The sequence below is a fragment of the Vidua macroura genome, chromosome 1 (assembly GCF_024509145.1).
Source record: "Vidua macroura isolate BioBank_ID:100142 chromosome 1, ASM2450914v1, whole genome shotgun sequence".
NCBI classification, from domain to species: domain Eukaryota; kingdom Metazoa; phylum Chordata; class Aves; order Passeriformes; family Viduidae; genus Vidua; species Vidua macroura.
In genome coordinates, this window is record NC_071571.1 from 88,284,063 (window position 1) to 88,299,323 (window position 15,261).

At 38.4% G+C, this 15,261-nt stretch overlaps 1 protein-coding gene across 2 annotated transcripts in view; it reads left to right on the forward strand.

Annotated features, from left to right (window-relative positions):
- Positions 1 to 11,180, forward strand: part of INO80C (INO80 complex subunit C) — a 30,104-nt gene extending 18,924 nt beyond the window's left edge. The window contains exons 2-5 of one of the 2 annotated variants that reach the window (XM_053994073.1): positions 1,197 to 1,307; positions 4,250 to 4,361; positions 6,054 to 6,121; positions 10,456 to 11,180. In XM_053994073.1, the coding sequence (XP_053850048.1) occupies positions 1,197 to 1,307; positions 4,250 to 4,361; positions 6,054 to 6,121; positions 10,456 to 10,587 (423 nt within the window). In that variant the 3' untranslated portion in view covers positions 10,588 to 11,180. The remainder of the gene's footprint in view (positions 1 to 1,196; positions 1,308 to 4,249; positions 4,362 to 6,053; positions 6,122 to 10,455) is intronic. The other variant, XM_053994081.1, reaches the window with a different exon arrangement.
- The last annotated feature ends 4,081 nt before the right edge of the window (positions 11,181 to 15,261 follow it).

The window sequence follows — 15,261 nt, forward strand, 5'->3', positions numbered from 1 at the left end:
AGAATGACTGAAGTATTTCCCCTAAGAGTTCAACTTGCCTAGTCCCTAATCCTGTAATTACTTTTGCATGTATTAAAAGTAAAAACGCTTCCCTTGTAGTCACATGGAGAAAGATATGCTAAATCATGGCCTTTGCTATACAGCCCAGTTTGTAGAAGTACTCCAATAAGCCACAAATAATAGCAGTCCTTTTTTTCATACTTAAATGAGTATTGTATCAACACAAAAGGTTTTTACAGGAAAACACTTTTTTTCCCTAAGTATTTTCTCTCTAAACATAACATGAAAGGACATTTTAACCATCCACTCAGTAAATACTGACATAGCTTTTAGCCAAGCTTTTACTCCAAGTAAAAAAAAAAAATCAAGGTATGAATTCCTATTGACTAAACTACCAAACTCAGTGGCAAAATTTGCACTGACTTTGGGATAGATGAGGATTTCAAAGAAATATTTATGTGTGTAGCATGGGCTAGTTCTGGTAATGTAGAGCCTTACAGGTCACTAACAAATTTTAAAAACCCCATAAACTCAGCCATGCAGAATTATCAGAAATTGCTTAGACTGCTACACAACTTTTTTAGCTTTCCAGTCACACACATCTTTTCTGACTGCTCTTCCTGCTAAATAAATAAACAAACCATAAAGAAAACCTAGAAAACCCTAACTAGCACCCGTCTAGATTTTTTTAAGCTTGTATATAAAAATAATATATAATAAAATACTTTTTCTCAGTCCTTGCTCAAGCACAGCTGGCACCAAGGGTGAAGAATAAAATGATTAATAATTTTTTCTTTAGAAAGTTGATGAAAAGCCTTTTTATAAATTTTATATATTCCTGTTAATACTATACAGAACATTCTAAAACAGCGTACATTTCTGCTGTTTTGGGTTGCACATGCTGTCTTGCACTTTATAAAATAAGATGAGGTGGCTTTTATTAATATTGCAATAAATCCTATGCAGTCTTTACTCAATGGGCTTCGGCCACTCTATTCTCCTCCTCCCTTTTGTGTGTCAGTTGTAACTTGATTGAGAAATACTCTGTTTCATGCTTCCCCACTCTTGGCATACAACCTCTTTCGATTCAAAAGAGATAGGAAAGCTAAAAAGGCAACAGGTAGTACAACAGATGCCTCTGTCTCCAGTTAAACTTGCTCACAGTAACAAGCAGTAAGACTGTATCTTTTCTGCAGAGTGCAGGTGGAGAGGCTGTGAGTGAAAATAAATTTCTGAACACAGACTCCAGCACAGGATCAGTGGAAACTACTGCCAAGCCGTTACCATTTAAAGACCCAAACTTCATTGTAAGTATATTATTTTAACAATTTGAAATTTCAAACTTTTCCCATAAAAGACTTACTAGGATTCTGTTTAACCATGTTCCTAGTGCAAATATTAAGAAAAGAAGCTTAATAGCCAAATAAAAGGTTGACAATTTTTAAGAAATTCACCTCAATCCATGTAACATCGTGGTCTAAAGTGCGCACTGTATTATAGCAAGAAAACAGCACTAGTCCAGAGGCAGAACTATTCTATTAAATTCTGGAACAGAGTGAGGAAACCTGTTAAGTGCAGGTAAGTGTGGAAGTTTTATGATATGGTATCTCACAAACTACCACAGCTAGAGAGGAACAATTAAGACTATGAATGTATGAATCCCATGTTCCAGTTCCTAGTCAAGGCAGGCTGCAAAGCAGTTGAGCTAGAAATTAGCCAGAGAGTCATTAGCAAATGGCATTTTGCTCCTCTTCTGGTCCCTGAAACTCTTAACAGATTTGTGGTGTCTTCTTCCAGTTAGATTTAGAAGCAAAATGCTCTGTGCTCCCTTTAAGTCTGGCCTGCCAGCATTCAGTCATGTAAACACTGACAGCTGATGAAATGCAGGTTCCTAACATTCTGAGGGTTAAACTAGGAGAGAAGGTGAAGAAGATTAAATTAATAATGCTGAGTTTGGTTTTGATATCTTTTTATCTTGCTGTGCCAAGGCCAACTCATTGGCACACTGTACAAATGCATTCTAGACAAGCAAACCTCTCAGACTGCTGGTCCTAAGCCAGTACTTAGAAAGTAGGATTTTATCCCAGATTTCACTCCGCATGAACAAGATACAATATCCCACAGCACATAACGAGTACTCAGGCAATGCACAGCTCACTAAGCACAGGTTTGGCAGGGGATATGAAGTTAATCTCTGACATGTGAGTTGCTCTACATCAGCTTTGCAGACAGCTTCAGTCATGAGAGGGGCATTCAAAGGACCGTATACTTTGCTCACTAATCCTCCAGCAAGCACCAGCATCTTTGAGAAATGAGACTTACTGCAAAAGCTCCTTTTGTGCCCAGAGGCATCCCATGTAGCTTCCACATAGGATTTAAATATCTATGAAGCCCTGAGCTGATCCTTCAGTTCTTAAGAGGCATGTCACCATTTCCAAAGAGGCAATACTAATGTCTGCATGCTTGAAATAATAATAAATGTACAGGGTCTTTGGCAACTGCTGCAGAAATAATAGGCAGTTATAATAAAAACCATGAAATTGTCCCCTCCAATACAGTAACTAATTTGAGAATATATGCATTGAGTGTTAATCAGCATTTCATTGGTATGACCTGGTAGTAACAATTTGGATGGATTTTTGCATCTTCCCAGCCTAATTTGCCTTAAAAGGAAGAAAATAACTCAAATAGTGTCTATTTCTCATATGTATGCCCAAGTTTGAACCATTAGCTCACTGCAGAGGATAGACTTAAGAGAAGGAGGAAGAAATTACCTTTTCCTAAACTTTTTGACTGGAATTTACATCCTTTGGCAATGGGTGTGGGGAAAAAGACTTTCTAACACTAGTGTAGAGCAATAGCTGCTATAGAGCAGTAACTCCACCTGTCCTAGCTCCAGCTTTCTCTGAACTTTGTTTGGTTCATACATATGAACCATACATATGAACCATACATATGAAAAGGCTTGGAAGTTGTTGCCTTTTCATGGTAGATGTGTGAGGTGATGCTCAGCCCCATTTTTAGGCGGCATAAGTTCATATAAAAACAGGTTGGTTTTGAGACCACTGAACAAAAAATCATTATTCAGTGATTTGGGGGAAAATTCATGCAATGAATTTGAATTAGTAGTGTGGAAGTACATGTAGTTTCATCTCATGCTGTAGCAGTCTCTATTATGCAATGATCTTTAGATGACTAATGATACCCTAACAGAGCAAATATTTGCTTGTGTCTTTTAAGTCAGATATCCATCACCAAAACCCAGTATATCATCAGCTCGTGAGCATCTTTTCTGGATATATCTTATGTCTACAAAAAGAAGCTTTCTCATTGAATCCTTCCTCCTGTCATCCTCATCAATTTAACTGGTTAATTTATAAGCATTCAAAGCAAAAGTGTGTTTACGGAACTTCACTGAGTTTCAATGAGACTCGTGGGACACGTAGTAATTATTAACAGAAATAGCAACTTCTCAATTGTAAGAATATTTTATTTTTCTGAAGTTAAGCCATAAATCTGTGTCCTTTGATCATTTAGAAGTAGTACAGTATGTTGTGCAGCTTGTGTCTCTGGAGGGACATAAATAAATTACTCTGCAGCAATCGCATTTGATAACTCCAACTGCCATTATAGTACCTGTGGCAAGCCTTCCATTAGTGTTCCTTTCAAAACGCAAAATTGTCTTGGCAGCCAACATTCTATTTATGATTCTTTTCCTATTATTCTGTCTCCTAGCTTTTGAAAGAAAAATAAAATTTCCAGAAAGTTTCTCATAGTATTCATTACATTTTGCAAGATTAGTTGTGTTTTCTGCAGTCACAGATAATTTGTAAAAGAGCTGCACCTGTAATGTGCCATAAAAAGGAGAGAGAAAATTTAGCTGTATAATCACAATTTTAGAAACAACTTCATAGTAATAACTTCTAATATGATAGGAAGTACATACAAAATCCTGTAATCTCAGGCTAAGCCTAACCACACTGATTTTCTATTTCCATGTAAAAAACAGATTTTACTTTCCTTCAGTTAATCGGAAACATAGAAGCTTTGACATAGTCCAAAAAGCTGTTTTTGCTTGCAGCCAAGATTCAAGTGTACAGTATAGTAGCCTGCTGATGAAATAAGTGAGAATAACAAATGGTTCATGACAAGATGAGACATATCAGAAAGATTATGAAATAGAAGTGTCATGCTCTGAAATAGTATTCTTTATTTATTTTTTCTCTAAACACCATATTTTTAATTCTAGCACTCCGGCATTGGTGGAGCAGCAGCTGGCAAGAAGAACAGAACATGGAAGAACCTAAAACAAATTCTTGCTTCTGAAAGGGCATTGCCATGGCAACTAAATGATCCTAGCTGTAAGCTGCTTAGATGCTTTGCATGTATTTATAAATAATAGAATCCACACAAATAACTTTCTTTAAAACTAACCTAAATTATTTCATCAGTGTATCCTGCTTGAACAGGGTCCAGTAGTACATTTAAGATTTCTCCAGTCACACTTGTCAGCCCTAAGTGGAAATATGAGGAAGCAAATTATTTGGAGTATCATGTCAAAGTTCAAATACATTTCTGGGGAGAATTTAATAAGGAAAAAATATTTATTCAAACCAAGTCAGAAGCCCTTATTTCCATGAGGTTTTTGTCACCTTTTTACTGGTTAGGTGCCTCCTCCTCTGTGTACAGTCCAGAGGTCTTTTGGTGGGTGGCTGCTGCTTGATTAGCTATATTTGTGCACTTTTCAAATAGTTTCTGCTAAGCCACATACCTGCAGTAGCTTAGACCTCAGCCCAAGCTTCCTATCCAGCTCCTTATCCTAGATTCTTGGGAGATTCAAATCCTACATCCTCTCTTTAGTGCAGCACAGCTGAAACTACACTATTAGCAGTGCTGATTAGGAGTCCTAGCCAGTTACATCCACGGGAGCAGAGTTACAGCAGTGGTCTTAATCTAGATATTCTTCAAGTCTGCTTGTAAAGTAGGATACTATTGAGCGTAGCTGCCGGCAGAATACAATCCTCAGATTTTATTTAGGCAAGTGGAGGCATTTCAGAACTGAGCATATGCATACACTTTTTGTCAGACTTGGTGCTTTATCCAAAAATAGCTTGCCATTTTTTGAAGTGTTTTAGATGCAACTGTTACAGAAAAATGCAGACTACTGTGTGTTCCTGGCCATTGTAACTGACAATCTGCTGATGTTGCTATTTCTACTATGCTCTGTTTGCAACCAGAAATTTACAGGATTTTTTATAAGAAGGAGGAAAAAGAAACTCAGTTTCATATTTAAAACCAGCTGTCTGTGGCATTAGGGTCTTTTGAATTATGAGATGATGGGTTAGAAATTTGATATGGATGGAGTGTTTGAATTGAACATAGCATCTGAATGAATTGCAAGGGAGATCAAGAAAGAGGAAAGAAATCATTCAGGTACAAGATATTTTTGTAAACATCCAAAATTGAGGATTTAACTACTTAAGCATAGCAACTGTATCTTAAAAAATGTTTATGAATGATAATTGCTATCTAAAGGGCACCAAAGAACAGCAATTTCCAACCCTCAGTTTAAACATTCAGACAATTTTCTAGGTCATTGACTAGGCTTAAAGTGGTACATGCTTAAAGATTTAACTGATTTAAAAGATTACTTTGCTTTTCTGGATTATAGTATTTCAGAGCTGCAATCTTGAGCAATGTTTCACAGAATTAACATACAGTACGCATTTGATAATGGCTATTCTTTGCACGTGACTGACTGCAAGGGAACTCATTAAGACTTGGAAGAAATGGACACATTTCAAATGTCTCTGGCATTTTCCTTTTGGGGAGGGCAGTTCTGTTTGCTAAACTCTATTAATAGGTGAGCAGGATCAGGCTGTGATTTACATGCTAACAGGCTAAATGGTTTCAGAGGTAATTCTGCTTCATATTTCTTTGTCTTAGTGTTGCTAGTTAATAGAGACCTCAGAGAGTAGGTTTATGTTATAGAACATATGTATATATATATATATATAATGAGACACTGAATTTATGCCTTTCTTTCTCTCTAGATTTTAATATTGATGCTCCTCCTTCTTTCAAACCTGCTAAGAAATATTCAGACATCTCAGGACTTCCGGTAAGTATTTTTTTTTCCCCTTAAAATTGGCATTTCACCTTCCACAATGAAATACTGCTGGTGCCTTGTTTTGTAAAAGATGTATATGCTGAAGTTCCTATTCAGACTTGGGCTTAATAATTATCCAGTGATTTAGGACCAAACCCCAAATACTTGTCACTACATCGCAAAATCCTGAGGTTGTTAATAGATGTCAGGACAGACTAAATACCTTGTCCTGCCACGTAACTCCTATGACACCTCTTTCTCACCTGTAGAATCTACATTGGTGCCCACAATTTCTAATTCTTAAGATAGCTGCAGGGAAAGCTGGTAGTCCACAGTCTCCATTACTGTTGACTTTGCCAAGGTATACCCACACTGACTGAAACTTTCCATGCTATTTGCCTGGATGTGAATTTATTTCATTGTATCTTGCAGAGGAAGTTTTAAAAAGATGGCTCTGCAATTTTCAGTAATGAAATTAGGCAAAATTTTATTGTTTGTCCTCTTTTCCACCAAGTTAGAAAAAAAAAATCCGTTGTTATCATTGCTCTCAAACTTTGCTTCAAACAAATCAGCCTGAAACAGATACTTGGCATAGACTGCTGAGAATTTCAGATACCCCTATGCTTCAGAGCTGGAAGTCGGAGTTTGGCAGATGTATAGCCTGTGTGTCACAGATGGGCTCTTTTACATGTTTTTGTTAAAGAAAGAGGAGAAAGGGGAAAAAAAAAAAAACAAACCACATTTGACTAGATACGGTTTGCGCATGCTCCAGAAAGTCTTGGTAGTTACCATTTGGTGCCCGAATTCCCCAAAGAGTCTGTTGGCACAAAACAGAAGTAAAGTCATTGAATTGTGCCCAACAAAAATTTTGTATCTCCTGTTGAAACTGTTCCTATCTTACATGAATAATTTTACTTACAACAAATCAGGTATTAATAACAGCATATCTTTTCACTTTTCACCTTCAAATGCCAGTGATTTATTTTGCAGAAGTCTGTGCATTTCTTACAATTGAAATGAATGGGAATGTTGTATTTTGAAAAAAAAAAAAAGTTTAAGTAATGGTTACGCTAAATAGGTACAATAATGAAAACTTTGTAATATCAAAGAGCCTTGCACAGAATTTCTGTGTAACTTCCCTCAGTTTAAACTGTTTCTCAAGCATAGGGCACTAGCATACCTTCACAGGCTTGATATCACCTCCTGGAGATGTCCTTAAAGGTACATATTTGTTATGCTGATGCAGGTTAGCATAGCACCCTGCATTCTGTGCGCTGAATTAGGCAAAAAGTCCTCATTAGGACAGAAAATGCATGAGCACTTAACTAAGGGCTGCCTCATAGGGGATATTTAGTGTAAGGCGTCAAAGAATAGCTATAGCTCCAATTGTAATCCTGCACATCCTAGCATTTGATCTTGATGTGGTAGCATATATTTTCTTAGACTTTATTTTTTAAGTAACACATTTAAATGAGGCACCTAGGAGGTGGCATGTGTCCAGCCTGTGCCTCTGAATGTGGTTTGGAAAGGGAGTGAGTTGCTCAGATAAAGGCTGGTAACCCTTGGTGTTCAAGAGGGAGTGGAAAAGCAACATCTCCCTCACAGATGAACTGGCAGACAGCAAATGGAAGAGAATGCTCACAAACCCAGGGAAGATAATTCCCTCCAGCCAGGCAGACTCCTGCCCCATCTCCAAGGAACCAGATAATGCTTTCCAGCACTTACCTTTGGTGTATTTCAAAACTAATCAGTCGTTGCACCTATAGTGAGCTGATAATGCAGGGTATAGATGGGAGTGGAGACCACATCCCTATCAGTTAAAGGTCAGTTAACCTTAGGAAATTCTCTCAGTTCTTCAGCTTTTCTTTACCAGCACCTCTTTTTCATCAGTGATTTATGTACTATAAATATTCTAGCTTCATATAGATACTCTCTATACAAATCCATTCAGTGCTGCTTTTGTTTTCTTTTCTTCTCTTTCCACTTTTTTTTCCTCAATTTTCCATCCTCTAATTGCATTGTGAGTCAAGTTTCCTATTTTACCAGGCCTGCAAGGTTTCTCCAGACTATGATAAAATTACCACATTTAAAAAAAAACCTTTTTTATTAAAATAGCTGAGACAGTGTGTCCTTTAAATTGCTAGGCTAGAAATGTTTCATAAGAAGCACTAAATATGCTTTCAAGATCATGTCCTAGTAGGAGCATATGTGGGACAATAGAATATCGTAGAAATATAGTATTAGAAAAATGTGCCTGTACTTTCTGTGTAAAATATAAAAGCATTTGTGTAATAATATATTTTCAGTGGGAATGCTGGATTCCCCTTGTGGGGGAAAAAGAATTCCTTAGCATTACCCATTTAGGGAAGAATTGAATTGTCTACTAGGTACAAAAAGAGAAGTGTATTAAAACATCTCAATCAGCATACTTGCTCTTATATTAGATGCCACAATTAAATTCTACTGATCCCCTTCTCTTTCTTTGTGTAGCACAAATGGAATTAAATTTACCAATGGTCTCAGCAGAGCAGCCAATTTATATTTGTAAGGCAGCCTAGAATTCTAAAGCTATTATATACTGTATTGACACTGCAAAATAAACCTATTATTTCCAAACTTGCAAAATGAGTATTTAGATATTTTAACATTCAAAACAGAATAATTTATTGTAAAGCAGATTTAAAAAAACACCCCAAAACTTCAAATGTTTATATTTCTCTTCCTTTTCTGAAAATGGATCAGACCTGTTACTATAGAAACAGATTGAGATACCTAGTTTATTGTATTTTAAGAGCATGTCTCCATGGCCTTTGACTTAGTTTTTAAACAGGACAGAGTTTTTTCTTTGCAAATTAATCTTAATTTAATATTCTAATCTCTAGTTATTGCTGGAGTACTGGTGAAGTTTGTTTTTAAGCTGAAGCCATGGCATGAATGGCTGGTTACGATACATCAGTGTCTGCAAACAGTACAGCCCAATACATAACACCAGAGCAGTCAATACCTGCCATAATATTTTTAACCTAGATCAGTGCACAATACAAATTACAGATATTGCTTGGTTACTCTATCACAGAATTATGCACATTTGAAAAGCAGTCTAATTGCTTAGCCTTTTCTTACATGAGGCCAGATGTAGAGTGAAATAAAAGTAAATTTATACCTGCTGTATAAATTTATACCTCCTAATGTTCTAACTTTGCCATTTGTTTGAAACTTAATTGATGGCTTGAACTGTTAGCTGACTGCATTTAATTAACCTGGCAGCATTTCTTTGTAAAGAAAACAAAGCTACAAATAACACTAAATTTTCTAAGTCATATCAAACGAAATGATTGGCTGGATTGTTACCATGGTCAACAGGTGCTTTCCAACATAAAAATGTAGAGAGCTCTGCACTATAGCCAGCTCTTCCTGGCCTTTCCTATTTTTAGTATCAATGTCTTGAGGGATCTCAACTGCCTGTGCCTTGCAGCCTGCCACCATCTCATGCTAAAGAAAGGCACAGAAGACACTTTTGGAGCCTTGGCAGGCACTTGGTAATCCAGTGCCGAAGAGGCAGGGATTGTCCTGGAGGCTGAGCGTGGAGAGGCAATGCCCTGATGCCTGCCTTCTCCCAGTGCAGCCTCCTGGCCTACCCCTGAGCTCAGCCGTGCTCCAGGTTTCTGTAGCAACAAGGAAGGAGAGAGGATAGAAGGAAACTGGCACCGCTCCCAGGCACCCAGCGTCCAAATATAGCAGAGGATACAAGCGTAGCCCAGGGTGAGCTGGCCAGGCTGCTATCCTGAAAGCAGGCATCTGGAGCAAACCACAATGCTGGGTTCAAATCTCTTATCAGTGCAGTCACAGAACCATAAGCTGAGACTCCCTAGCTTTAACAACCACTTTAAAGTAAATTAAAAGCTAAGTTGTATGCAGCAAGAGAAAGGCCGTCCAAAGCTATCAGAGCACCCATAATTCAGCCTCTTTGTGGGTAATTTATTGGCAACAGCCTGACTCTTTGGAGAGCTGCCTTGAGAAAGACTGCACAAGGCACAGAGTTGCTAGGGTGAGTTTAGAGAGTTGAGGAATTTCTTTTGCGCTGTGTTTTATAGGAAGCTTACTTCAGCCCTCTGTTATGTTGAATGCATTTCTAATCTGATTTTTAGGGGGTCTGTTAACTTCTCATAAGTTCTCACATGAGGAGAAAGAAAAAAGACAGACTTGTGTCTGCATAGTAGAACAGCAGTGCTGTTAACTAGGAAGAGAAACTCACTGCTTTGTGGTCTTGTAATTAAGATACTTATTTTACTATTATGGTTAGAAATTTTATTTGAATCATATCTCTACCATTGTTTCTTTTTCAGGCAAATTACACAGATCCACAGAGCAAGCTAAGATTTAGTACTATTGAAGAATTTGCCTATATTCGGATGCTTCCTTCAGATGTGGTTACAGGATACCTGGCTCTAAGGAAAGCAACAAGTATTGTTTCCTGAACAGACTAAATATTCTTGTATACTGCTTGTGAACAGTGCTCATTTGGAGTATCATGATGGAAACTGACTGTGGGACTGAGATTCTTTAAAACTATCCATGGATTTATACATCTGGAGTTGATGATACATACATTTGAAGAACATATGGATTTAATTTTCACAAATGCTGATATTTGTTAGTTTGCCAATTTGTTAGCAATTAGTTTGGTGAACAGAACAACTTAGACCATAAGGGTATGTATCTGTACTATAATGTCTCAGGTACTATAATTTATATTAATTTCTGTAAAGACAGGATTTCATCTCCACCCTGTATATTTTATGTACTACCCTGGCTCAGAGGAAACTGTCATTTCATTTAAGGAAAAAGTAACAAGATATCCAAATATCTAAACCTGCCTTACCAGATGTGCTTGCCACTTGGCTATGAAGTTTGTCCCGTCTGTAAAATGAAGCTGAAGTACCCAGCAAGTGCTGCTGTTGTGATGACTTTTCAGGGTTCTGTGGCACTGTGGAAATGAAGACACAAATGGTTGTATTTAATTAACTGCCAGCATAAATAAAGTTGGACTCAAACTTGCTTGTAAAATGCATTGCTTGTTACATGTTCATCTGTGAATATGTGTAACAGGATCCAGTCAAATCACTGCGTAACTCTTAATCATGACACTTTGGAGTTTTTGAGTGCTTCATTTCACAGCCAAAATATTCTTCTACCTTTGATCTCCTAGTGATTACAGTATTTATATTAATTAGTATGAATAAAGTACTAATTTCCCAGTCTTTTAAAAAATGGTAAGAAGCAGGAGTTCCACTCTCCATTGGCATTCTGACATCCATATGGCCTTCAGCAAGGCAAGACCTTCTACATTAGAACAAACTTAGCACCATGAGACACCAAAAGAATACTTGAGAGCAACAGAACATTGTCATACTTTAGAAGAAGGAGACTTAAAGAGAGTTTGTACTCTTGCTGTGGGGATGGCTGACAGGTACATGCCAACACACCAGCATAAGAATGACCATGACTTCTTGAAACTAAGTCTAGGGGCAAAGGGGCAGAGGTTTTCTGCACATTCTTTCTTTCTGTCCTCTTTCTTATGACAAGCCACTGTCTTCCCACTTCTTTGTCCCAGCCTTAAACTCTTGCTAGGTTGTAATCTGGACTCCAGGTTCAGGCTCAGCTGTTCCTAGCCCCCAATTACACAGCCTTCACTCCCACACTCCATCAACAGTCCTGTAGTGGTGGCACTAGAATTGGCTGCTACACAAGTTACCACTTGCTGTGTGTAACCACTTTTCCAATGTGCAAAACTGCTCAGTGGAGCACTTCTGCCATAGTTAGTCCTGGACTGCCCCAGGTCATTGGGGAGGTGAGGTGCCGATCAGGAGACAGCACTCCTGACTCAGCAAACTCCACCATGGATGTCAGGATGTGTGCAAGGCACACCCTTCTCTTTGCCTGCACAAGCAGCACACAGGAGTGACTATTCATTGTCTAAGCTGTGTTTTGAATGCATATTTCTAAAGATGTGATAATAATTAAGATCATTTTTTCTGATTGAAAGAATAAATATGCAGAGTGTTATTAATGCTAGTTTAATTTCAACTCTAAAACGGGAAAAACAATAATGGGATACATTGTTTAATGAAAGTTGGTGGGACTCAGGAATTCCTCAGTTTTTGTGATCTAATGTTGCCAAAAACAAATTCTAGAAGTCTTTGGCATGCTTACAATAGATCCTTCAAAGCCCTAGATATGTGATAATGCTACAACTGTATCGCAGTACAAAAAAGAATAAGACAGGATATCTCTCTGCACGCCAGCAAGCATCCAAGCCACATTCTCTTTGCATTGAGTTTTATAATGGATATTTTAAATTTACATTACATACTGAACATGTGTTTATAAGATCAGCTTAACACTGATATGAAAAGGAAATACATAGAACTGCTGTAATACCATTTTTGTTTTAAATAAGCAGAGAGCAGCTCAGAAAATTGATTTCACAAGCTTGTTCTCTCCCACAGATATTTTTGACATTCTTTGGGAATGACTGTGTAGGAGCTCAGGCTCCTCCACTGTCAGAAGTGTTCCGTGCACTCCTGCACTCTATATTAAGATGTTGCTTCTCAGCTAATTTCTCCCATGCAGCATTTATGCATTCTGTCTTCAAAATCTAAGTGTCTCGCTGAATAAATCAGCATCAGAAAATCAAATACATCTTAAATTTGGCAAAAAACTTACTGACTCTTCTCTCAATGCTGTGTCCATATGATGGCTATGAGATTCCCTTTTCTTCCCTTCCATGTTTCTTCCATTGTTGACTTTTTGTTCCTAGTCAGTAGTACCTCCCTTTTATTCATTGGGTTGTGCAATGGTCAATCCAAGAGTGATCAATCAGCCACCAGCACCATTCAGCATTACATCAATCAACAACAGTTTATACTGTGTGGAAGAATCAAACCAGGTTTCATTTAGCAGGAAGCTGAGAACACAACAGATCTAGTGGCCAAAATGTGCGATGGCACTCAGTCTTGCTGGGTTCCTTTTGAAAACCGCACTGGAACCTGCTGCTCTCATCAGTGCCTTCTATGAGAGAACTGAGCAGTACCTCCCTTGCTTTATTTTAGAGAAAATATGGATGAGTGAAAAGCTTATCTGTGCCACAGAGCAGTTTTAAAATGTTTTATTGATAGCTTTAGAAGAAATAAAAATTGAGAAGTACATTTATATGTAAAAGCACTTACAGGATATTATCTAGATAATCATACATAAGTTGAATTAAAATTCAAAAGAGGACAAAAGAAAAGCTTTTGAAAAGAGAAACAGCAATGAGTACCATTTCAGACTTGGGGAGAATGTATTTCGGCTAATAGCACTGCCATAGCACTAAAGCAAAAGCCAGCAGTCAGGGTGAAGACTAATCTGTTGGAGTACAACCATTAGTGTGTGGGAAGTATCACCAGAGTGCATTACTTCACACAGATCATGGATGCTTCAGCCTCACACACATTTGCATCGTGATGTTCCCCGTCATTCCCCTGTAAGGGCCTACAGCGCACCAGTTGCTAAGTGCCCACAGAAATCCCACTGACCTTAATGAGACGTGAGCTTGTCCAGCAGCTCTCAAGGTGCGGTCCAACTGGCAGAGCTGTAGCCACAGCCTTTTTGGCAGGTGGAAAGCATGTTTTCCATGCCTCATTTGCCCTATCCCAGAGGCCAAGCTCCTGTTTTCCTGTGCAGCTTCCTGCCCAGCACACACCACTGGTCCAGTAAACACTGGAGATGGGGAGTTTCTCCAGCTTACTGTGGGGTTTAATGTTTTTGTTTAAGACTGCAATAGCTTTGGGTGGATCTGCTTGCCCCTGAAGGCCAAGACAAAGCAGGCAGCTGTTGCCCCAGGGCAGCAGAACCACTATAGCTGAACTGCCTGGTGTGGCCCTAATGCTGAGCCGGGGCAGGGGCTGGGCCAGTGGGGTCAGGGACTGCAGAGCCAGCTGCTCCCAAGGGAAGGGATCTGCTGGGAGCTGTGATAGGAATGAAGCAATCAACAGCCACAGCTGCTGCCTCCATGCTCTTTAGCGGAAGGGAAAACAGGGTGCTGGAGCTCCATGGCTCTTCCCTTGATTATTCACTGCTGTTTCAAACAGCAGGTGTGTGCCCATGGAAACTTCCTGCCCCAGCCCTTCCCTGCTGCATCTGAAGTAGGAAAGACCTTGGCCCCACATCCTACAAAGCTGCAAAATTCAATTGAGAGAGGCCTTGGGCCAGCTCATTTTGGAGCCACTCCATTTCACTGTCCTGTATTTCTTGGCTTTCTCCCATCATAGAGTTCTAGATCCCTATGGAATTGCTATATATGGGCTTCCGTAGAGGACGGGAGTAGCAGGCATACTCAAGGAGATGTGCCTTAATCTCCTTTGACAGAGGAAAATGAAAGTAAGCAAAGGGAAGGGCTTTTTACTGGTACAAAATATCAAACTGAAAATTAACCAGTATAAGCTTAAAAAGGTTTTTCCAAGTCCACCCTATTAAGAAAAAAAGCTTGAAAAGTATGATTACAATAATTTTCCTGAAGGGCTAAGTAATCTTTAATAAATTCATGCAACAATAATTTATTACTATAAAACTAACCAATGTTAGTTAAGTCTCTTATAGGTTAGTCAAGGTCTCTTATAATCTCTAACAATGTGTGTATCATACATTCTCAAATAGCACATAGTTTTTCTTCCTAAATCGCTTTAAGAAAGGAGAGTTTCACAGACTTGATGTCAGGTTTCAGGATGAAAACCCTGACTTAGTGCTCTTTTAAACAAGAATCAAGTGGTATCTGTATTGTTACTGAACATTCAGTCACACTATGATGGTCATACCACTAATATTACAAGTCACAGAAATTCCTTCATAATTCTCTTTTTTTATTAAGTGTTCCCCACTGAAAGACCACTTTGTCTGTTGACAAGTGGATGGGTGGAACATAATAAAATAATACATCTTCAGACAATAAAAACATTTTAAGTCCATTTGGTATCTGTAAGTATTGCTTGACTGGTTTTTGTATTACCTGAGAAGCTTAACAAACTCAGTATTTTCAGGTGATTACACTACTGTAAATCACAGCCTACAGTCAGCAACAACACTAAGCTCTTGGGAGAGGTAATAACAACAAC